At 42.6% G+C, this 25,410-nt stretch overlaps 1 protein-coding gene across 2 annotated transcripts in view; it reads right to left on the bottom strand.

Moving 5' to 3' along the window:
• lbr (lamin B receptor) overlaps window positions 1-25,410 on the bottom strand; it is an 87,756-nt gene that overhangs the window by 20,271 nt on the left and 42,075 nt on the right. For both annotated transcript variants that reach the window (XM_085998087.1, XM_085998088.1), the window contains exons 2-7: window positions 19,295-19,462; window positions 13,901-14,095; window positions 13,139-13,237; window positions 7,979-8,144; window positions 7,210-7,406; window positions 1,861-1,915 (exon numbers count right to left, since the gene is read on the bottom strand). In XM_085998087.1, the coding sequence (XP_085854213.1) occupies window positions 1,861-1,915; window positions 7,210-7,406; window positions 7,979-8,144; window positions 13,139-13,237; window positions 13,901-14,095; window positions 19,295-19,459 (877 nt within the window). In that variant the 5' untranslated portion in view covers window positions 19,460-19,462. The remainder of the gene's footprint in view (window positions 1-1,860; window positions 1,916-7,209; window positions 7,407-7,978; window positions 8,145-13,138; window positions 13,238-13,900; window positions 14,096-19,294; window positions 19,463-25,410) is intronic.

Raw genomic sequence — 25,410 nt, 5'->3', positions numbered from 1 at the left:
AGGTCCCTACCCCTGTGCAAACACACCTGGTTACCACTTGACACCTTCCTGCACTAGCATGCTCCACAGAGAAATGGAACACTTTCCACCATTTCAATACTGCTCGCTTGAAAACCGACACACTACACTACCACAGCACAGCAATCTCAGCAGTCATCTTAAGCATCTCTACAATGTTTTATAAAGTCAATTGCTGAACAGATCCTAAACATACTGTTACCTGCTTAGTTACATCTTTGAAACATTTTTCTTTTTGTCTAATTTTAAAGAATCAAGTTGCTGTTAGAGAGTTATAGACTTCACATAATCATGCCCTTTCCGAACTGTAAAAGTTACAAACTATGCAGGGTAATCCAGGATTCTATAAAGAAATATAGAAACATAGAAGATAGGAGCAGGAGTAGGCCATTCGGCCCCTCGAGCCTGCTCCGCCATTCAATGCGATCATGGCTGATCATTCAAACTCAGTACCCTGTCCCCGCTTTCTCCCCATATCCCTTGATCCCTTTAGCCTTAAGAAATATATCTAACTCCTTCTTGAATATATTTAATGAACTGGCCTCAACTGCCTTGTGTGGTAGAGAATTCCACAGGTTCACCACTCTCTGGGTGAAGAAATTCCTCCTCATCCTCACAGTCCTAACATAGAAAGAGGATGGTAGTCAGAGTCAGATGACGGTCAGCTCTTTTGTAGTTTATCTGGTTAATTGTAAACTCTGCTAATCAGTGACCCTTTGACCAAGAAAACAGAACTGGAATAAAGAACCCTCAAAATCTCTCCAGTGAAAAGGTGTTAAGTTGCATTTTGACTATCTTGTGGTTTCCAAAATATTCAAAGCACTGAAATTACAAGAAGAAAACTGATGTATGACTTGAAAAACACAGAGCTTTAGAATCTATAAACCACAGCACAATGCACCTCTGGGCTAAGGGCTGGGGTTAACAGCTAGGATTCCCTCTACTGATTGCTACCTAGAGCACACAGACAGCAGATAAGGTTTAGTTGAGCTTCCAGGATCAAATAGGCTGCTGAAACACAGGGGATCACACCCAAGGATCGAAGGAGGGGTACTTGCAGCTGTGGAACTGTACCACAGCAGAAGACACCACCTTAAGGAGAGATGGGTGGAAAAGGAAGAAAAACTGGATGAAAAAATAAACTTTTGTACACCACTACAAACAGAGTTTGCACTATCACAAACAAAGTTCAACACAGCTTCTAAACCAAGATATCATCAGTCCTGTGACTAATAGCTGTGAAATCTCTCGAGATAGTCATAGAAATCTCCGCATAAAAGGCCATTTGGTCCATCGTGCCTATGCTAGCTTCATATCGGACCATTCTAAGCTAATTTCATATTCCCTGCTCTTTTCCCATCATCTTTAATATCTTTCTTCAAAAAAATTAAACCAGCTTCAACAGCCATTTTAATGTCTCCATATTCCAGTAATCCTTTGCGTAGAAACATTTCTTCTAATCCCTCTTTATGCTTCCAGTTTGATCCTTTGTTTATGCCCCAAAATTTTAGAACTTCCACAAAAATGTGTGTCAATTAAAATGTACTGAAATCTCACTCGGCGGTTCAACCCCCCAGGATAGTGGCACCAAATATTACAATTTTCAGTTAAATCAGATTACATTCGGAATTAAGCATTGCTCTGAAAATTCATTCTTTATCAAGGAGGGGAAGAAACTGTTAAGAAATAAAAACTTGTGAAATAGGTTGCCTTTAAAGGGGTTTGAGAAACAGAGGGATATAGGATAGTAGGTGGGTGTGATCTACAGAAATGGGACAGACCGTTAGGCTTCATGGCACTTTCCTATTCTTAATATCTTTATTAACCTTGTTATGTACATACCGTTGATCCTGTATTTAAGTGTCTTTCCATTTGCTAGTGGTACTCCTTCAATAACCTGTGTGTAACAGACATAATTATTGGTGAAATCCAGTGGCTCATCAAGGACTAGCACTGAAGTTGGAGCAAACGAAAAGGAGGAAACAGGTTTTCATAATGAGTCATTAGAAAATACACACGCAGCCATAATGAGAGCCCCATCAGAGGTCAATGGGTGATTGACCACAACACAAACTAGACATAATTCACTGTTGGAACCACAAGAATCTGGCTTCTGCAACCACATAGCTCTTAACCAGTTGAGGTAGTTGTCCAATTTCATCCTCTCATGAACATTTCTCCTTATTGAAAAATATAACTTTTTAAAAATGTTATTAATTCTTCTTTTAAACAAAGTCAGGGATATCAGGGCTAGGAAACAGAATGCGCTTCCATTTCTGGCACCCACTGTCACCAGCAATCACTCCCAAGTCAGGTACAATACAGATTAGATCAAGTATAAAGCTTCCTCTGTGCTGTCCAATAATATACCTTTACCTAGATACAGAAGTAGTCCTGGTCTTGCCTCTTTCCCTTTCCCACAACTATCCTTATGGCCTAAATAAGATTTGAATTAAATTCAGATCTGCGGGCAGTTTTGTGCTGTGGATTTATGTCACTAGGAATTCGGAGGAGGCTGCCCCAAACTCCTTCAATGTGGGATATCTGCAGACATTTATTCTATTAGTCTGGGCTGGATTTGAACCTTGATCCTAGACACTAAGCTGTATGCCATGCAGTCCTCTAAATAAGCCTCCTGCACAAAGCTCTGTAAAATCTATGTGTTGCCTCAGTATGTGCATCAGGGATAAATCCTCTTCAGCTTCCCTGGTCCCCAGTGTGGGAATCAATATTTAATGGTCTCAGCGGAGATGTATTAGAGAGTTGTGTAAGCAAGACTGCAAAGCCAAATTGTACAATTGACTCACCTACAATCTCGCCTACCTTCACTGGTTATGTTTTGCACCAAGTCTTAAACCAGGCCACAAAATTTGGCATCTCTCCAGGGAAAGTGTCAGTCAATGCTGCTAAAGCACACCTCTACTTGATCAATCACACTGACCAAGCTACCCTGAGAGCATCGCTAATCACACAGATCAGTTGGCAGGGGAAATTTCTTTTTAAAAAGAAAATTTATAAGACAATGAGAAGTTTCCTCTAAAACGTGCAAATACATTCCAGTCTTATGACCGGACATGGTTCTGTCACGTAAATAATACCTCCACCCCGCCACCACTGGCACACTGGCTGCAGTTAGTCCTACTACCGAGTACACTGCAGAAGTTATCATGCTTACTTTGAAAGCACCACCCAGATCTGCTACCTCTACCACTGAAGGACAGAGCAGTAATATCACGGGAATACCATTACCTCATTGTCTCTCTTCCTCTGCCCCCAACCAAGGTCACAAACCATCCTGACTTAAACAAATATCACTGTTCTTTCATTGCTGCTGGGTCAAAGTTCTGGAATTCCCTGTATAACATGGTTGTTGCAGCACCCTCACAAGCACAAATACTGCAGGAGTTCAGGAAGGCAGCACCACACCACCTTCTCAGGCAAATGGTATGCTGGCCTTCACTACAAGAGGATTTGAGTACAGGAGTAAAGAAGTCTTATTCCAATTATACAGGGCGGGCCTTGGTGAGACCACACCTGGAGTATTGTGTACAATTTTGATCTCCTTACCTAAGGAAGGATAAACTTGCCATTGAAGGAGTGCAACAAAGGTTCACGAGATTGATTTCTGGGACTGTCGTATGAGAAGAGATTGAGTAAACTAGGCCTGTATTCTCTTGAATTCAGAAGAATGAGGGGGGATCTCATTGAAGCATACAAAATTATTACAGGGCTTGATAGGGTGGATGCTGCGAGAATGTTTCCCTTGGCTGGGGAGTCTAGAACCAGGGGCCACAGCCTCAAGGTAAAGGGTAGGCCATTCAGGACTCAGATGAGAAGAAATTTCTTCACAAAGAGGGTGGTGAATCTTTGGAATTCTCTACCCCAGAGGGCTGTGGAGGCTCAGTCATTGGGTATATTCAAAACAGAAGTTGATAGGTTTCTGACTAGTAAGGACATCAAGGGATATGGCGATAGGGCCGACGAATGGAGTTGAGGCAGAAGATCAGCCATGATCTCATTGAATGGCGGAGCAGGCTCGAAGAGCCGAATGGCCGACTCCTGCTCCTATTTCTTATGTTCTTAACTACAGATGGGCAATAAATGCGCGCTTTCCAGTGTTGCCCCTATCCTGTGAACTTATAAAAACCTATAGGGTTACCATATTGTACCACATCTATTATCACCCAAAATGGAGGGTACCTCGCTAGTGAAACAATGGAGATTGTTAAGTAATCGAGGGTCCCCAAATATTGGTCTTATATGATACAGCAATACCCTCGGCACAGGAATGAAGACAAGTACAACATAAATAACAAAATAAAAATGATGTAGTTTTATTCACCAAGAAAAGGTGAAATATAAAGTTAGATACGATTACATGGCACAGGAACAGGGCATTCGGCCCAACCAGTCCATGCCAGCGTTTATGCTCCACTCGAGCCTCCTCTCATCTTTCCTCATCTAACTATCAGCATAACCCTCTATTCCCTTCTCCCTCATACGCTTGTCTAGCCTCTCCTTAAATGCATCAATACTTTTCGCTTCAACCACCCCCTGTGGTAGCGAGTTCCACATTCTCACCACTCTCTGGGTAAAGAAGTTTCGCTGAATTCCCTATTGGATTTCTTGGTGACTATCTTATATTGATGGCCTCTAGTTATGCTCTTCCCCACAAGTGGAAACATTCTCTCTGTATCCACTTTATCAAAATTTTTCATAATTTTAAAGATCTCTATTAGGTCACCCCTCAACCTTCTTTTTTCAACAGTAAAAGAGACCCAGCCTGTTCACCCTTTCCTGATATGTATACTCTCGCATTTCTGGTATCATCCTTGTAAATCTCTGCACCCTCGCCAGTGGCTCTATATCCTTTTATAATATGGTGACCAGAACTGTCCGCAGCACTCCAAGTGTGGTCTAACCAAGGTTCGATACAGGTTTAGCATAACTTCCCTACTTTTCAATTCTATCCCTCTAGAAATAAACCCTAGTGCTTGGTTTGCTTTTTTTTTTTAAGGCCTTGCTAACCTGTGTCGTAACTTTTAGTGATTTGTGTATTTGTACTCCGAGATCCCTTTGTTCCTCTACCCCACCTAGACTCGCACCCTCCAAGTGATAAGCGATCTCCCTATTCTTCCTACCAAAATGCAATACCTCACATTTATCTGTGTTGAACTTCATTTGCCAATTATATGCCCATTCTGCAAGTTTATTAATGTCCTCCTGTAACTTGTTACAGTCCTCCTCAGTATTGACTATCCCCCCCAATTTGGAGTCATCTGCACATTTAGAAATTGTGTTTTTGATTCCTGAGTCTAAATCGTTAATGTAAATAGTGAACAGCAGTGGTCCCAGCACTGATCCTTGTGGAACACCACTACCCACCTTCTGCCACTGTGAATAGCTGCCCTTTACTCCTACTCTCTGCTTTCTGTTCTGCTAGCCAGCAATCCATTCTGCTACTTGTCCCCTGACTCCGCATTCTCTTACCTTGTTCATCAGTCTATTATGGGGTACCTTATCGAAGGCCTTTTGAAAATCCAGATAAATTACATCTACTGTATTACCATTGTCTATTCTCTCTGTTACCTCTTCAAAAAATTCAATAAAGTTGGTCAAGCAAGACTTTCCCTTTTGAAATCCATGCTGACTATTCATTATTATATTTTTGGTTTCTAGATGTTCTTCTATTTTCTCCTTTAGTAGGGATTCCATTATTTTTCCAACCACCGATGTTAAGCTGACTGGTCTATAATTCCCTGGAAATGTTCTCTCCCCCTTCTTAAATATAGGTATAACGTTAGTTATCTGCCTGACCTCTGGCACTATACCTTTTTCTAATGAATTATTAAATTTACGTAGTAATCCCTCTGCTTTCTCTTCCCTAGATTCTTTTAAAATGCGTGGATGCAATCCATCCGGCCCAGGAGTTTTATCCTCTTTGAGTTTGATCAATTTATTTAATATATATCCCCTTTTAAAAAAAAATTTAAATGCACTTATCTCATTACTAATCTCATGATCCAATGTCATGTCCACCTGCTCTATCTCCCTGGTAAATACTGAGAGGATGTCTCACACAAGGCTTTGTCCTCTGGCAGGTAACTGGATGGTAGATGCTATAGTGGAGATTCCACTGTAGTTAACAGTTTCAAATATTTCAATTACAGTACAGGTAGATTACCCTTTATCCGGACTTCCGAAAACCGAAACCCTCTAAAAACCGAAGGTTTTTTCGTTCAGCGTAAGTCGTGCGTACGAACGAAAAAACCTTCGGTTTTTAGAGGGTTCCGGTTTCGGAAGTTCGGATAAAGGGTAAGTCATGCGCACGACCCCCCGCCGACCCCGACAACCCCGCCAGCCCCGACAACCGCCGCCCCCCCCGCGGACCCCGCCAGCCCCGACAACCGCCGACCCCCCCGGCCCCGACCCCCGCCGACCCCGACTGACTTACGCTGAGCGTCAGCGTAAGTCGTGCGCACGACCCCCCGCCAATCCACCTTCCGAAATCCGAAATTCTCCTTTATCCGAAACTCGGCTGGTCCCGAGGTTTTCGGATAAAGGATAGTCTACCTGTATAATGTTGTCACTAGGATTTGAGTGAAACATAATTGTAGGTGTGTGAAATTTTCATACTATGTCCTGTTGAACTGTAAAAAAAAACTAGAAGTTCAGTTATAGCTATTATCCTTTCACATTTGGTTTGCGTCTGAAGAGTGTCTTTAAGTACATAATACAAAGGTGAATTACTGGTGGTTACCACGTGATGCTTCATTTAAATGTTAGCATCTATTTTGTAGCAAAGGCCACTCCTCCAGTTGGTCTCAGAAAAATTTAAACAAAATAAACTCCTGCAGAAATCATTTGAGCTCAAGTCCCAAGGTCACCCCGAGAGTGACCCAAAAACGATGAGTTTGATCATGAGCTCCTGGCCAAGCTGTTAGCAGTAAGTGGTTCCGGAGGAGTTGACAGGACTCATTCAGAAGGAGTGATACACCGATATGGTTAATCTCTCCCAACAAAAGGTAACAGTCTAAAAGCACACTGTCAGTTGAAAAGTCTGTAGATACATCCACTGTAACCAACAGGGAAGAGCGGCAAACATGTGCAGTGTTTTGTTGGCATTCCAGAATGGTGCCCTATCTGCTCGCAATATTTACACAAAAACCGCCGAGCCAGAAGCCGAATTACCTTTCCAATGGGCAGCAGGTAGAGCAGAGCCTGAAAGAGGAACCACAGGACAAAGATGCCCAAGGCAGTACTGTTCCACAATATCTGAAGAGCTGGAATCGGGGGTGGAAAACTCAGAATACTGGCATCATCTTCTGCACACATCAACAGCAAGAGAATGAGAGTCGCAGGCAACAAGAATATCATGAACAAGGCACCTGCAAGAAAAAGAAACATTCGTTTGCAGACATCAACAAAGTAGAAATGAGCAAAAGTACATCTTTCGCTCTACGAGTCACCATAATGTAGGGTTTCTCACCAACTTTCCCCTCAGTAAAAGTTTGTCTAATAAAAACAAAGATTTCCCCAGAGAAAGAGAAAATGATTATACACCACCTATAGTTCTACTTTAACAGGGCCGTTTCACGATAGAGGCGGATATGACCCTGCATTCCATTGGCTTTTTTTGTTAGAAAGCAAGAAAAAAAAAGGGAGTTACAGGGAAGCCAAGCTCATTCAACACTTGTGCGAGCCATGACCGTAAGCCCAACTGGCTCCCAAACCTCTTTAGGAACACTACAGCTGCAATAGAACTTCACCCATTTCTACTGCAATAAGTTTGTTGAATGATCACACCATCTTAAAATTAATTTCACAATCTCGGAGGTCTGTCGGGCATAAATTTCACTCACTTGTCTATCCAGCTAAAGAAAACTAGTTAGTTAGAGAAAACCCCCATTTGAGGGACTGAGGAAAAATGTGAGGTCTGAGGAATATCCTCTGGTCTTACCAACTCGCCCTCCGAACTCCCAATCTTGGGTCGGCACCACTTGTTTTTCAACGTACAGACGGTCATCTTTTGTTTCCAGTTCTATAAGATTTCCTTCTACCTTCCTGGCTCGTAGATTGTGAGGGAGACCCGACTGGTCTGTTACAATATCTCTGTGTATCTTGCGCTGCAGAGTAAAAGGGATAGAAGGTGGCAGAAAGAATAGGAGAAATACACAATCCACTAATAAGAACATAAGAAATAGGAGCAGGAGTAGGCCATTCAATAAGATCATGGCTGATCTTCTACCTCAACTCCACTTTCCTGTACTATCCTCCATATCCCTTGATTCTCTTAATATTCAAAAATCTATTGCTCTCTGTCTTGAATATACTCAACGACTGAGCCTCCACAGCCCTCTGGGGTAGAGAATTCCAAAGATTCACCACCCTCTGAGTGAAGAAATTTCTCCTCATCTCAGTCCTAAATGGTCAACCCCTTATTCTGAGACTGTGACCCCTGGTTCTAGACTCCCCAGCCAGGGGAAACATCCTCCCTGTATCTACCCTGTCAAGCCCTGTAAGAATTTTGTATGTTTCAATGAGATCACCTCCCATTCTTCAAAACTAAACTCTGGGGCATGTAGGCCTAGTCTACTCAATCTCTCCTCATAGGACAATCCCCCCATCCCGGGAATCAGTCTGGTGAACCTTCGTTGCACTCCCTCTATGACAAGTATATCCTTCCTTAGGTAAGGAGACCCAAACTGTCCACAATACTCCAGGTGTGGTCTCACCAGGGCCCTGTATAATTGCAGTAAGATGTCTTTACTCTTATACTCAAATCCTCGTGTAATAAAGGCCAACATACCATTTGCTTTCCTAATTACTTGCTGTACCTGCATGTTAACTTTCAGTGATTCGTGTACAAGGACACCCAGGTCCCTCTGAACACCAACATTTCCCAATCTCTCATCATTTAAAAATACTCTGCTTTTCTATTTTTCCTACCAAAATGAATAACTTCACATCTCTCCACATTATATTCCATTTGCCATGTTCTTGCCCACCTCACTTAGCCTGTCTATGTCCCCTTGAAGCCTCCTTGCATCCTCGTCACAATTTACATTCCCACCCAGCTTTGTATCATCAGCAATCTTGAATATATTACATTTGGTCCCCTCACCCAAATCATTGATGTAGATAATGGCTAGAGAACAGCATCATACTCCCTAACCTCCCCATCCTCCAAACAAAAACCACCACCAGATAACATACGTACAATTTTCAAAGTACCTTGGAACTGCAATGCCAACAGTAAGCATTATTGAGCCATTACTCAGGTTAATTGTGCAACCCACTCACAAAATCCACAACCTCAACAGCTGGAGCGAGTAAATTCTAAGCAGAGTCGAGAAATGAAGGTTGTTCAAATATAACCCTACCAGCACAGCAGAGAAAAGAAAGAGAACGAAGAAGAATACCTCCAAGAGGAACGAAATGTAGGCTATTTGTGCAAACTGGTGGCATCTCACATCCCATCCCATGTGGGTACAATTCCCACATTCTGCCGAGTTGCCAGTTTTGGCTGTGCTGTATGGGTGAGCCCTCAACATATGCCATGAGGAAAGGATGGAAAAGAACACGAGTTGCGAATCTCCTGACTACCAACAAAGAATGGCCATGGAGTGAGACTAAACCATCCACACCTCTTTGGCCACAGGGGCTTGGGAAAGGAAGCACATCCTTAAAGAAAAAGCCTTTTGAGTGTCAACTGCAAAAACTAATAGAGACCTACATTCATGCATCAAAGAATCACCACTTGCATAACTAAAATGTCTGACTAAAGACAGCCATAATCTCTGATCTGGTTGGTCAGAAACACCTAAGCCAGAGGAATGCTTTTGTTCAATCTCTGTAACGAAGATGATTTAGAAGTCAGGCCAGAATTTAGTGGGAAGGCACTAAACCTAAATACAAAGGCAGCATGGCAGCCAACCACTCTCCAAAAGATGACCTCCAGTTGAAACATCATAAAATCATAGAATGGAACAGCACAGGAGGCCATTCGGCCCATCGAGTCTGGGCTGACTCTTTCGCAGAGCAATCCAGTTAGTCTCACTTCCCCGCTCTTTCCCCATCTCCCTGCAAGTTTTTCTCCTTCAAGTATTTATCCAATTCCCTTTTGAAGGCTACTGTTGAATCTGTATCCAGCGCCCTATCAGGCAGCGCATTCCAAATCCTAACCACTCATTGAGTGAAAAAGTTTTTCCTCATGTTGTCTCTGGTTCTTTTGCCAATCACCTTAAATCTGTGCCCTCTGGTTATCGACCCTTCAGCTATTGGAAACAGTTTCTCTTTATTTACTCTTATCTAAAGCCTTCATGATTTTAAACCCCTCTATCAAACCTCCTCTTGGTCTTCTCTGCTCTAAGAAGCCAAGCTTCTCCAGTCTATCCACGTCACTATAATCGCTCATCCCTGGAACCATTGTAGTACATCTCTTTACCCTCTCCAAAGCATTCAGGTCCTTCCTTAAGTGTGGTGCCCACATTACTCCAGCTGGGGCTGAACTAGTGTTTTATACAGGTTTAGCATAACTTCCTGGCTATTGCACTCTATACCTCGGTGTATAAAGCCCAGGATCCCATAAGCTTTATTAACTGCTTTGTTTACCTGTCCTGCCACCTTCAAAGATTGGTGCACAAGCACCCCCCGGTCTCTCTCTTTAAAACTACCATTTAACATGTATTGTGTCTCCTCATTCTTGCCATCAAAATGTGTCACCTCACACTTTTCTGCATTGAATTTCATCTGTCATGTGTCTGCCCATTCCACCAGCCTGTCTGTCTCTTGAAGTCTATTACTATCTTCCTCACTGTTTACTACACTTCCAAGTTTTGTGCCATCTGCACATTTTGAAATTGTGGCCCGTACCCCCAAATCCAAGTCATTAATGTATATCAAAAACAGTGGTCCTAGTACTGAACCATTAGAAACGCCAGTGTATACCTCCCCCTAGTCCATAAAACAGCCAGTCACCACAACTCGGTTTTCTATCCTTAGCTAATTTTGTATCGATGCTGCTACTGCCCCCTTTATTCCGTGGACTTCAATTTTGCTAACAAGCATATTATGTGGTACTTTATCAAACGCCTTTTGAAAGTCCATATACACAACATCAACTGCACTGCCCTCATCCACCCTCTGTTACCTCATCAAAAGACTCAAATCAAGTTCAATAAAGTGTCACATAATAGGCTTGCTAGCAAAGTTGAAGCCTATGAAATAAAAGGGACAGTGGCAGCATGGATACAAAATTGGCTAAGTGACAGGAAACACAGTAGTGGTGAATGGTTGTTTTTCAGACTGGAGGAAGGTATACAGTGGTGTTACCCAGGGTCGGTACTAGGACCACTGCTTTTCTTGATATATATTAATGACTTGGACTTGGGTGTACAGGGCACAATTTCAAAATTTGCAAATGACACAAAACTTGGAAGTATAGTGAACAGTGAGGAGGATAGTGATAGACTTCAGGAAGACATAGACAGGCTGGTGAAATGGGCGGACACGTGGCAGAGAAATTTAACGCAGAAAAGTGCAAAGTGATACATTTTGGTAGAAAGAATGAGGAGAGGCAATATAAACTAAAAGGTACAATCCTAAAGGGGGTGCACGAACAGAGAGACCTGGGGGTTTGTGTGCACAAATTGTTGAAGGTGGCAGGGCAGGTTGAGAAAACGGTTAAAAAACCATACGGGATCCTGGGCTTCATAAATAGAGGTATAGAGTACAAAAGCAAGGAAATTATGATGAACCTTTATAAAATACTGGTTGGGCCTCAACTGGAGTATTGTGTCCAATTCTGGGCACCGCACTTTAGGAAGGATGTGAAAGCCTTAGAGAAGGTGCAGAAAAGATTTACAAGAATGGCTCCAGGGATGAGGGACTTCTGTTATGTGGATAGACTGGAGAAGCTGGGGTTGTTCTCCTTGGAGCAGAGAAGATTGAGAGGAGATTTGATGGAGGTGTTCAAAATTATGAGGGGTCTAGAAAGAGTAGATAGAGAGAAACTGTTCGCGGAAGGGCGAGAACCAGAGGACACAGATTTAAGGTGATTGGCAAAAGAACCAAAGGCGACAGGAGGAAAAACTTTTCTATGCAGCGAGCGGTTAGGATCTGGAATGCGCTGCCTGAAAGGGTGGTGGAGGCAGACTCAATCGTGGCTTTCAAAAGGGAGTTGGATAAGTACCTGAAAACATTTTTTTTTTGCAGGGCTACGGGGAAAGGGCGGGGGACTGGGACTGGCTGAAGTGCTCTTGCAGAGAGCTGGCACCGGCTCGACGGGCTGAATGGCCTCCTTCTGTGTTGTAACCATTCTATGATTCTAAGTTAGTCAAATACAATGCTGGCTCCATCCAGGGGAGGCCACAAAGCCCACTACAGACTCTGGAGGGGCACTCACAGCAGGTGGCTCTTCTGGACAGGGAGGTTATAAATGAGAAGAGGGATGGGGAAAAAAAAAAATCACACCTCAGTACATGAACTCTATAAAAGCAAAAAATGGCAGCTCTGATAAATTAGCCAATTGCAGTTTACAAACAATTTCAAATATGAGCCTAACTTGAGAAAATTCCAGGATAGGCAATTACATGATCTTATTTCACTAATCATACTGAAAGATACACTGACACACAAATGCCCCTTTCTCTCAGTACAGATCAATAGTTTCCAGGGCCACAGACATTATGTTTATATTAGAATGTTATTCTCTGGGCGAGAGGCCTTTGAGGTAATCCAGTCAAGTACCATCAGCAGCTCATTGTAAAGCTGTGTTCTACACATGGTCAAGGGCTGCAGTGAAGAACGTGGAGAAATTAAACAAAAAAAAGGGAAGGAACGAACGAAAACTTCAAATGTTGAAGAGAAAGGATAGTTTGAAAGGGACAGGAGAACAAAAATGTAGCGAGTAGTATGAAGGAGTGTGATTAGAAAAACTGTAAGACAAAAAGAAACATTAAAAGTAAAAAAAGCCAAGAAAATCACAAAGCCCAGTAAAAGAAAACTGAGAATGGGAAAGTAGAAAAAGTCATTTGTGGATCCCAGTCAAGAGTCAGCAATGATTCCAATCAGTGAAGTGAAGGAGTTGTTCCATACACTGCAGAAGGGATTCCCCTACCTCAACGACTCTGTAGATAATCTTGGCGTTGTTCTCCTCCTTCTCCTCTTTGTAGTCTGACACATAGGTAGTTTTGCTGTTAGTGCTGTTCTCCTGGACCTTCCCATTCAAAAGGCATCAATAAGACTTAGAACTTAAGAAACAGCACAGTATTTCTCAGAATTAAAGAATTTGCTTTGATAGGTCTCCGATTGCTGCATCACAACTACACAAAGCAGCTAATCCTACTCAAGCCCAACTGTAATGTAGTCCAACACAGTTGCAGTACCAACCACAGTTCAAAAGCTCCAACCTGTGCACTTCTACCAGGGCTCTGTTCATCTTATGGACATTTCTACAAGTGAAATCCATACCAGTGCTTGCACAAAAGTTCCTCTTTTTCTGCCTTGCCCCTTCTTTAGTATGCCTATGTGTACCACTTCCCAGCAAAAGGACAGGTGGGTACCTGCCGGAGCCACTTGCGCTGACGCGATGCTGAAGAGCAACTAAGTGCAACTCCCTTTTACCAGCACTGCACTTCCAGCCAGTGCACGGATTAGCAGTTACACTAATTATTAAAAGGCAATAATCTCAACAGCAGCAAACGAGGTGGCGGTGTATGGACAGAAACCATCAGGCTGCCTCTCTCCTTCCATTCCCATTTCCTCCCCACATTAAAGTTCATTAAGGTTAAGGTTGTGAGTTCGACTCGTATACAGGCACATGGGACAGACAGCATAGTCCCGAGTCCGTCCAGGTCGCAATAGAAGCAGTTTCACATACCTGATGGACAGGTTTCACTACAGGTAAATCTTCCTTTTGCACTTCTTCCTTCTGCACACGTTTCTTAGTTTCCCTGCCACGGGAGGTTGAACGCTTGGGGGTCTGTGTCCTAGCAGGGGAACGTGATCGAGATCGACTGCGCTGTCGAGAAGATGATCTTGATTGGCTTTTCTTTGTTTTAAAATAATTTAAGGGCTAAAGATAAAAGTAAAAAAGAAAATGTTATTGGTTAGTTAACATGTAATTTTTTTAGCACTGACCATTTACTATCAACTTGAAAAATTAACTTTGTTTTACCCATTACTTCTCGGAATCCATATTTACATTATCCACATTTTGCTCACGTAAAATATTTCTACAAAACTTAAGAGATGTCGAGGCTTCAACTAGATACGAAATCATGCAGGTGCCTCAGTACTCCTGTTTTCTTCCCTCCCTTCTCCACAAACACAAATATTCCCACGGCCAGAACGTGACGGAGCAGCTGATTGTTGTAGTCGATGGCACGCACATTGTTCCAGAACACCAAGAAACAAATCATTTTTTACAGGCTTTTTAAAAAAATGGAATTAGTTGGAGAGCTCTCCAATGGGGGATGGGACAATTGCATAACTCAGTTCTACACCACCCCATGGAACAGCGACACAAACTATTATCTCTCTCCTCCAGGTCTGTCGGATCTTTTGCTCCATGAATTTTAAATCAACTTCCACTCCCAATAGTATACCTCCCATCCTGTGCAGTCTCATAAACCCCTCTTACACCAAGTTAATCTTTCTTTCCTTTTGGAAGTCTGCTTATGTTCACCCTACCTCAACAAAGATGGTCTCTTCTATTAATTTGCATCGGATTGCCCTTATGTGGGCAATTTCTAACGTTAAAGAAACTGCTATTAACTCTCAAATGATTCATTATCTTCAAAGTTTTAGGGTGTGGAGATGCCGGTGTTGGACTATATAAGCTGTGTCTTTATGCATTTCTCCACTTCACCTGACGAAGGAGCAGCGCTCCGAAAGCTTGTAATTTCAAATAAAGCTGTTGGACTATAACCTGGTGTTGTGTGACTTCTTACATTCAAAGTTTTAGACTCATTTACAATCAGCATTATAGTTTTAGACTAACTTACAATCAGCATTATAGTTTTAGACTAACTTACGATCAGCATTATAGTTTTAGACTAACTTACGATCAGTATTATAGTTTTAGACTAATTTACGATCAGCATTATAGTTTTAGACTAGTGTACGATCAGCATTATAGTTTTAGACTAATTTACGATCAGCATTATAGTTTTAGACTAATGTACGATCAGCATTATAGTTTTAGACTAATTTACGATCAGCATTATAGTTTTAGACTAATTTACGATCAGCATTATAGTTTTAGACTAATGTACGATCAGCATTATAGTTTTAGACTAATTTACGATCAGCATTATAGTTTTAGACTAATTTACGATCAGCATTATAGTTTTAGACTAATTTACGATCAGCATTATAGTTTTAGACTAATTTACGATCAGCATTATAGTTTTAGACTAATTTACGATCAGCATTATAGTTTTAGACTAATGTACGATCAGCATTATAGTTTTAGACTAATTTACGATCAGCATTATAGTTTGACTAATTTACGATCAGCATTATAGTTTTAGACTAATTTACGATCAGCATTATAGTTTTAGACTAATTTACGATCAGCATTATAGTTTTAGACTAATTTACGATCCGCATTATAGTTTTAGACTAATGTACGATCAGCATTATAGTTTTAGACTAATTTACGATCAGCATTATAGTTTTAGACTAATTTACAATCAGCATTATAGTTTTAGACTAATGTACGATCAGCATTATAGTTTTAGACTAATTTATAATCAGCATTATAGTTTTAGACTAATTTACGATCAGCATTATAGTTTTAGACTAATTTATAATCAGCATTATAGTTTTAGACTAATGTACGATCAGCATTATAGTTTTAGACTAATTTACGATCAGCATTATAGTTTTAGACTAACTTACGATCAGCATTATAGTTTTAGACTAATTTACAATCAGCATTATAGTTTTAGACTAATTTACAATCAGCATTATAGTTTTAGACTAATTTACGATCAGCATTATATGTTTGGACATTGAACAAGTAGAGAATCAGGTGTGGCTGTGATGCCTCCCACAATTAAACAATTTGACACAGTCAAGGCTCAGGCATGAAGGCCGCTTGGGCGGGATATCGGAATCTGACTGGTACTGTTTATCCAAGCAAGTGTAAATACCTTCAGGAGTCAAGTGAAGTGGATTTTTTTTTTTAAATGAGCATCTTTAACCGGGGAAGAGAATAGAGGGGACGTTGAGGATTGGAAGTAGCCGGAAGTGTAAAAAGTAGGTGCTGGAAATCAAACAAAAACAGCTGGTAACATTTAGCAGGTCCAGCAGCATTTGTGGAAGATAGAAGAGCCATAAGACCTGAAACGTTAACTTTTGTTCCTTATTCCACAGATGCTGCCTGACCTGCTAAGTATTTACAGCACTTTTTTGTTTTTGTGTTATAAGTGTAAATATCAGTAAAGCACTTGAACAACCTCAAGTCAATCTGTTTGCTTTAGGTAAGAAAGAAAGACTTGCATTTATATAGCGCCTTTCACGACCACCGGACGTCTCAAAGCGCTTTACAGCCAATTAAGTATTTTTGAAGTGGAGTCATTGTTGTAATGTGGGAAATGTGGCAGACAATTTGCGCACAGCAAGGTCCCACAAACAGCAATGTGATAATGACCAGGTAATTTGTTTTTGTTATGTTGGTTGAGGGATAAATATTGGGCTGGACACCAGGGATAACTCCCCTGCTCTTCTGCGAAATAGTGCCATGGGATCTTTTACGTCCACCTGACAGAGCAGACGGGGCCTCGGTTTAACGTCTCATCCAAAAGACGGCACACTCAGACAGCGCAGCACTCCCTCAGTACTGCACTGGAGTGTCAGCCTAGCTTTATGTGCTCAAGTCCCTGGAGTGGGATCTGAACCCACAACCTTCTGACTCAGAGGCAAGTGTGCTACCAACTGAGCTACAGCTGACACTGTGAAGGGAACAGCATGAACACAGTCCAGAAACTCAGCCAAAAAAAAGCTGTAATAAAAATCAAACTTCTCAAAAAGATACAGATGTGTTTTCCCAGTCAATTTTTATGAGCCCACTGAATTGTGCTTTAGTCAAGCTCGTAAGAGGTTGGTCTTTGCTGGTTGTTTGATCTAATTCCCTGGCAGCTTCGAAAAAGGAAGATAGAAATTATAAACCAGCAATTTTATTGGTTGTATGGAATATGTTGGAAGCAATTTAGAGGATTCCTGTTGGGGGGAATATTTGGAAGAGTGTAACTCGGATATGGATCGTAAGCATGGATTCAGGTAGGGAAGGCCACGATTAACCTGCTAGAGGTGCAAGATATCAGATAGGAACAGGAGGAGGCCACTCAGCCTCTCGAGCCTGTTCCACCATTTGATGAAATCATGGCTGATCTGCGATCTAACTCCAGATACCCGCCTTTGGCCCATATCCCTTAATAGCTTTGGTTAACAAAAAGCTATCAATCTGATTTAAAATTAACAATTGATCTAGCATCAATTGCCATTTGAGGAAGAGAGTTCCAAACTTCTACCACCCTTTGTGTGTAGAAGTGTTTCCTAATTTCACTCCTGAAAGGTCTGGCTCTAATTTTTAGACTCTGCCCCCTAGTCCTAGAATCCCCAACCAGCAGAGATAGTTTCTCTCTATCTACCCTATCTGTTCCCCTTAATATCCTGAAAACTTCGATCAGATCACCCCTTAACCGTCTAAATTCTAGGGAATACACCCCTAATTTGTTTAATCTCTCCTCATAACTTAACCCCTGGAGTCCGGGTATCATTCTGGTAAACCTACGCTGCACTCCCTCCAAGGTCAATGTCTCCTTCCTAAGGTGTGGTGCTCAGAACTGCTCACAGTGCTCCAGGTGTGTAACCAGGGTTTTGTATAGCTGCAGCATAACTTCTACCCCCTTGTACTCTCGTCCTCTCGATTTAAAGGCCAGCATTCCATTAGCCTTGGAGTGGAGGCCAAAATCGGATCAGCAATGATCTCATTAATGGCGGAGCAGGCTCGAGGGGCCAAATGGCCTGCTCCTGCTCCTATTTCTTATGTTCTGATTATTTTCTGTACCTGTTCATGGCATTTTAATGATCTATGGACCTGAACCCCCAGGTCTCTTTGGACATCCACTGTTTTTAGCTTTTCACCATTTAGAAAGTACCCTGTTCTATACTTTTTAGGACCAAAGTGGAAGACCATTAAAGCAAATTGTATAAATAAGTTCAAGTGCCAACCATCTGCATTCTGGATAGAGATGGGATTGATGGAATTGGTAAGAAGGCTGCTAGGTAGGGTTGAGATCAAAAAGGGGATGGATTTGTTGGACCAAAAGATTTTTTCCTGTCCTTACAAGTTCTTTCCAGGAGAATTTTGCTTTCTCCATCAAAGCAGATTTAATAATCAATACTGAAAGGGTTAAAAAGAGCTAAAATGAGGGGATTAAGGAACAGAGCCTATATCCAACCATATAAGGAATGGTTATGAACAATGTCTAGAAGGGAAGTCTGGTGTAACGTGGCCAAAGTGCACAAACCGTGAAGCACTAACTGAGGAATGTATCGAGAGATAACGTATGGGGTCACAAGACCAATGCACACAGGTCACAAGAATTTGCACCCGAAGCCAACTGTATGATGAAAGAAATGTATACGTGGAATGCACCTAATTGCGAAACAGTAGCCACGACTCAGAACAAAACCTGTATATAAGGCAGGAGATTTTCAGCATTCGTCCCAGGATGAGTGTCTCCCCTGTCGACTTGTAAATAAAGTTGATTTACTGAACGAACCTCCGGACTCCGAGTGATTGATTGGGAATAAGGCGGACGTCGACCTCAGCGGGTCCGTCTCGGGGAGAAGAAGCTCTCCTGGTTTACCCTTTCAAATACCATGTGCCTTCAGATTGTCCGGCCACAGTACTGTGGGGCTGCTTCAGCACATTCCCAATCTACGATCTCAAATGGTAGGCAGCACAGGAGACCCAAGCCAGTGTAAAAGGAGGGAGAAGGAAATAAAAGCCAATGGAGGACTACTTTCCACAGTAGCTAAATGTATTATGCGTCAGTGATGAACTGCTTTGTTTGTCAGATACGCTTCACATGGTGAAACACAATCTAGTGCATTATTCGAAGTATTTAATATTTACAGAATAGGGAGGAGAGGGAGAATCTGAAATGAAAGATTACGGTTACATTAAATATTTACTTTGGGTAATTGTTGTGCTGTATCATTCTTTTAAATCTAAAAAGTCTTCAGTCACCAAGCTCACCTTGACATCACTTTCTTTCAGGTCCAGCTCTGTGCCATCCTTGTACTTGACTGCATACAGCTGGGTGCTCTTGTCGTAACCCGTCACTTGTACCTCATAGTACAGGTGACTGCCTGGCCAACGGCCCATTACCATTTCACCATCGGAGAAATTTTTGGTTGGCATTCTCTGTACAGGAAACAGATATTTTAGTCAGACAATGAGAGAACATGAAAATAAAAGCTTTCTGGCTATTGATTGTGTCTCCAGAGAAACACAGGTCACAGAAATTATGCATTGAACAAGTCAAAATTATTTTCAATATAAAAGTTGATGTATGCATTACTACACATACATGTTTATGTAGCAAAATGCAAATTCTCAATACAGATTTGTTCCACTTTTCCCTCCCTACCTAATGTCACAGCTGAGATCAAGAAATCATGTGGAGAGCCAAGAGTGTGAATCTGTCCTACTACTCAATGACACAGCAAACTGGACCTCCAACACAGTGTCAGAGTGAAAGGGAACAAACTCAAAATACAGTGTAAGGCCATTACTGGGGAGACAATTGCTCACTTGCGTTTCCATACATCATAAAACTAAACAACTGAATTAATGGCAACTTTGACAATGGGATAGTAAACCAGACTTATTTCATCATGTTTCTATTACAGCAATAATACTCTACCATTCTCACCAAGCACAGTTCCATCAGGCTTGTATTACATATCAAACTATGTGGGTTAATTAGAGGCGGCTCAGAACATTACATAATCACTTGCTCTACTTCTCACTCACAAATGTCAGATTTAAACATTGTTAATGTCTTTTTCATGAAGATGACATGAAATTGTGAAAAGCCGATTGTGCAACGGAAATTTTAGGAGGGGTGACTAAAAGCTTGACCAAAGAGGTATGTTTTGAGGAGAATCTTAAAGGAGACAGAGGTGGAAAGGCGGAAGTTTTGGGAGGTAATTCCAGAGTTTAGGGCCTAGACAGCTGATGGCACGGCCGTCAATGATGGGGCGATGGGAGTGGGGAAACTGCAAGAGGCCAGAGTTGGAGGAACGCAGAGTTCTCGGAGGGTTGTAGGGCGGGAGGAGGTTACAGAGATAGGGAGGGGTAAGGTCATGAAGAGATTTGAACATGAGATGAGAATTTTAAATTCAAGGCGTTTGGGGACCAGTACAAATGTAGGTCAGCGAATATAGGGGTGATGGATGAACGGGTCTTGGTGCGAGTCAGGAGATGGGCAGCAGAGTTTGGATGAGCTCAGGTTTATGGAAGGTGGAGCTGAAACACTCATCCATGTTTTTATCACCTCCAGACTCAAATATTGCAATGCTCACCAGGCTGGCTTCCCATCCTCAAAAATGGTAGATATTAAACTCAGACAAACAGCTCAGGATATTTACAAATGAGATGTGAATCACGGAATACAGCAAAAATACAAATATATTGAACAAACTAGAAAGTTGTCCTTCGTAAGAAAAATCTGGGTATATAAAGCAAATCTCAATGGCAAATTCTGTATGCTTTTAACTTCTTGTATCACCATCAATATTCCTGTATTGAATCAAAATAGGATGTACTTAACATCAAGCTTCACATTAGAGTCTTCCATTTGACCATATACCAGAACTCCAGGGAGGGGAAAAAACAATCTAAAACCATCAACGTTACAGCTAGATGGCCCACATATTCTGGAAAACTGACTAATTGTGTTTCTCAGGGGGAAGAAAATAATCATTCATGCCAATTACTTATTTTAGCATTTTGGGAAAAAATAATGAAGCCATTATGTTGTAATGTTGTGCCAATACTGTTCTGGCATGGTATTCATCATCTCAAGTTGCTCCCACATCTGCTGACACCAGTTACAGACCCTGGAACCAAGAGTGTTTCATTTGTTTCTTAACCTGTCCCATTACTATCTCCTCTTGCCTTGAATCTCTCTTAATGCCTCTTTACTTCTCCTGCCTTCCATCCTATCACAGACCTTCCCTTTTGTTCTTTCATCCCCTCCCCCATTTCCCTGCCCCTAAACCTGCTTTTAAATCTACTCCATTTCCAGCTTTTTTCCAGTTCTGATGAAAGGTCTTCGACCTGAAACGTTAAGTCTCAATTCAATTCAATTCAATTTTATTTGCCATATGTAACCAATACAAGTACAATTACAATGGAATGCTTACTCCCCGTAGGGACACGTCAGCTATTCATACAGCGCCGTGTTCAGAGTCAATACAATGGCTTCCAGTGGCAGTGAGAGCACGATGTCCCTCAACCGCTCCGTCCTCCTCGTCACCGCGGCCTCCTCCTCACTGTTGCCGGCTCCACGTGGTGGCCTGCTTCTCCCACTCACGATCCGACCTCTGGCCGCCATGCTCGGCTCCCCTCCTTCCAGTCGGACTGCGAGCTTCCCGCCATGGAGCTGCCGACCGACGTGCTGCAGCAGGTCGTTATGGCTGCTGCTGCTGCTCATTGCGCTGCGCTGCCTCCACCCGACTCGCCGAACACATCGTCGGGGTGTGAATGCTCCGGTCGCCGCGGCCTCCTCCTCACCGTCCAACGGCCCGGGGCCTGCTTCTCCCTCTCACGGTTCGGCCTCTGGCCGCCATGCTCGGCTCCCCTCCTCCCCCCAGTCGGAATGCCTTCCCGCCGAGGAGCTGCCGGTCAACGTGCTCCAGCGGGTCATCGTGGCTGCTGCTGCTTGCCGCGCTGCCCGACTCGCCGAACACATCGCTCCGGTTGCGGGAGTCTGTTTCTCTCTCCACGGATGCTGCCTGGCCTGCTGAGTTTTTCCAGCGTTTTCTGTTGTTATTTCAGATTTCCAGCATCCGCGGTATTTTGCTATTGTATTAGTGTTTCATTCATATAATTCCTTAAAATAATGGCCCAGAAATTCAGGTCTCCACGGGTGAGTAATATGCACGGGGTACTCACCTGTAGGCCCAATGGAAGTGCCGGTTTCCTGCATGCACTGCGCTGCGCAGGAAACCGGCATTTCCATTCCCCTGAACGAAGGGGTGCAGAGGTCGAACGCGTGCGCGGGAGAGGCTGCGCGTGCGCTTTGAACTTAGGTTTTTTTTTGTTATATACAGGTTTTCCCAGGAGGGTAAGTCTGCAGAATTTACACATATAAAAAGCAGGCGTAAGGCCTGCTTTTTACAAGGTAAGTGGTGAATTAATTAAAATTAAAACATTTTTTCCACAGGTTTATTATTTTTAAATACTTTAAAGCAAGGCAAGTTTATTTTTAGCCCCGTTAGAAAATAAAATGATTTTTTCCAAAAATTTAAATTATTGTTTAAAAGTTATTTCATGTAATTTATAGTTTATTTAAAAAATGTGATTTTTTTAAAATGTATTTGAAGATTTAATGATGTTTTGGGGCCGGTAGTATTTCTAAGTTTTGACAGCTCTTCCTGTCAATCTGATGAATGAAGCATTCCCTGCCCCATGGCCCACGTGATCCCAGGGGCCGCATCGAACTAACTGCGCCCCTGGGATACACAAGCACTGCGCACCGGCAGCTGGAGCAGGCCCAGGATCGGAATCCCACGCGGGCCCACAGCACAACGGCCGACGCGCTAGGAAAGTGCAGGTCGGGGGCTTGCACCCGCGGGAAGCCTCCGACCCGAATTTCTGGGCCATTATCTTCAGGCACAACCTAAATGTGCAAGGACAAGAATCTAAACTTTTTATATTGCTGGGTGCTTTCTAAGGTTTAAGTGGACTTGTAAAAAAAAAAATCACTATTGTCCACCAATTTACAACTGAAAAATAACAACTTGGCACCTTGAAAATTTCTGACACTCATTATTGTGCTTTACTATCAAAAGCTTACACATTCCATTAATGATATCACCGGTATCTCCTTCTTCAAATTAGATACTAGATATTTAAATACTTTTATGGCTGTCCTCTGGTGGACACAGTGACCTAGTAAAACTCATCTAAAGCTAGTTACCGTTGGAATTTCAACTCTAAATCTTCTGGAGTCAAATGTACAATGGTTAGATTTACCAAACCAGTTAAATCAGTAGAATTTTAGTAAAGCATGGTGGTTGATACTTGATACTGTTCTACTATGTCCATTTGAACTGTGAAAAATTATAGATTATGGTCCTTCCAAACCTGACTTGTGCTTGGAGAGAATATTCTACGCTATGCAATGCGGCTAATTTTACAGATATAATATGCTATTCTGGAAAGTGAGTGCAGATCTTTTTTTTTAATAAACGGCCCAATCTATAGGGAAATGCACCGTTGCTAAGATTTGATGCCGAATGGTAGAAAACAAAGGTATGGGTGATATCAGCATTCAGGCATGTCTACTGCACTCTGACTGCTGACATCCCAACTGTTATCGTTCACTGAAAGCAGAAACTTGGAGATTAGTAACAGTTAATACTATAGTAAATTAGTAACTGCTAGATTATATTAATAACTTGAATCAGATACATCTTAGTCTTCAGTTTCTGTAAGTTAGTTAATAGTCTATTAAATAGAGGAATGGCAGGGCAGCTCAGTCCCAGGGAATGCACATCCTGTGCCATGTGAGAAATCCAAGACGCTTCCCGTGTCCTGGACAACGGCGTGTGCAGGAGGTGTCGTCAGCTGGAGGAGCTCGAGCTCCGGGTTTCAGAGCTTAAGCAGCAGCTGGCATCACTGCGGTGCATCCGCGAGGCTGAGAGCTACGTGGATAGCACGTTTCAGGAACTAGTCACCCCCACAGATAAGGAGTGCACAGGCAGAAAAGGAGGGCTAGGCAGGTAGTGCAGGAGTCCCCTGAGTGCATCTCGTTCTCCAACTAGTATTCGGTTCGAAGTACTGGTGAGGGAGATGGTTCCTCTGGGGAGTATAGCCAGAGCCATGTCAGTGGCACTACGGGTGGCTCAGCTGTACAGGGGGGAGGAGGAAGAGGAGTAGGAGAGCAATAGTGGTAGGTGATTCGATAGTTAGGGGAGCAGACAGGTGTTTCTGCGGCCGCAGATGTGACTCCAGGATGATATGTTGACTCCCTGGAGCCAGGGTTAAGGATGTAACTGAGGGGCTGCAGAACATTCTGAAGGGGGAGGGTGAACAGCCAGAGATCGTGGTCCATATTGGTACCAACGACATAAGTAAAAAGAGTGAGGGATGATGTCCTGCAGGCAGATTTTAGGGAGCTAGGAAAGAGATTAAAAAGCAGGACCTCAAAAGGTAGTAATCTCCGGATTACTCCTGGTGCCAAGCACTAGTGAGTATAGAAATAGGAGGATAGAGCAGATGAATACGTGGCTGGAGAGATGGTGCAGGAGGGAGGGCTTTAGATTCCTGGAGCACTGGGACCGGTTCTGGAGGAGGTGGGACCTGTACAAGCCGGACGGGTTGCACTTCAAGACGACTGGAACCAATATCCTCACGGGGAGGTTTGCTCGTGCTGTTGAGGAGGGTTTAAACTAATCTGGCAGGGGGATGGGCACCAGGATGTAACATTAGAAAGGAGAAATAAAGTGCTCAAAGGATTGGGAGAGGCAGAGAGCGCTAAAGTAAGAAATAGTAAGGTATTAGGTGGGGTCCAACTTAGAGAGAATACAGGATGGTCTAACATGGGTTTACAGTGTATGTATGTGAATGCACGAAGCGTAGTAAACAATGTAAGTGAGCTGCAGGCGCAAATAGCCACATGGGAATATGATGTTGTGACAATAACGGAGACCTGGCTCAAAAAAGGGCAGGTTTGGGTATTAAATATTCCTCGTTATAAGGTGTTCAGGAAAGATAGCAGGTGGAGTGGCAGTATTGGTCAAGGAGAATGATACAGTGCTGGAGAGAGAGGATGTCCTGGAGGGGTCAAGGACAGAATCTATATGGCTAGAGTTAAGAAATAATAGAGGTGCCATTACACTACTAGGTGTATTCTATAGACCACCAAATAGTGGGAAAGATATGGAGGAGCAAATTTGCAGATAAATTACAGAGAGGTGCAAGAACTATAGAGTAGTGATAATGGGGGACTTCAACTATCCTAATATCGACTGGGATAGTAATAGTGTAAACGGCAGAGAAGGGGAAGAATTTCTGAAGTGTGTTCAGGAGAACGTTCTTGATCAGTAAGTTACTGGCCCGACGAGGGAGGAGGCATTGCT

The sequence above is a fragment of the Somniosus microcephalus genome, chromosome 9 (assembly GCF_052327205.1).
Source record: "Somniosus microcephalus isolate GS21.2 chromosome 9, FLI_Smic_1.0, whole genome shotgun sequence".
Classification (NCBI taxonomy): domain Eukaryota; kingdom Metazoa; phylum Chordata; class Chondrichthyes; order Squaliformes; family Somniosidae; genus Somniosus; species Somniosus microcephalus.
This window is presented reverse-complemented; position numbering and strand designations above follow the sequence as displayed.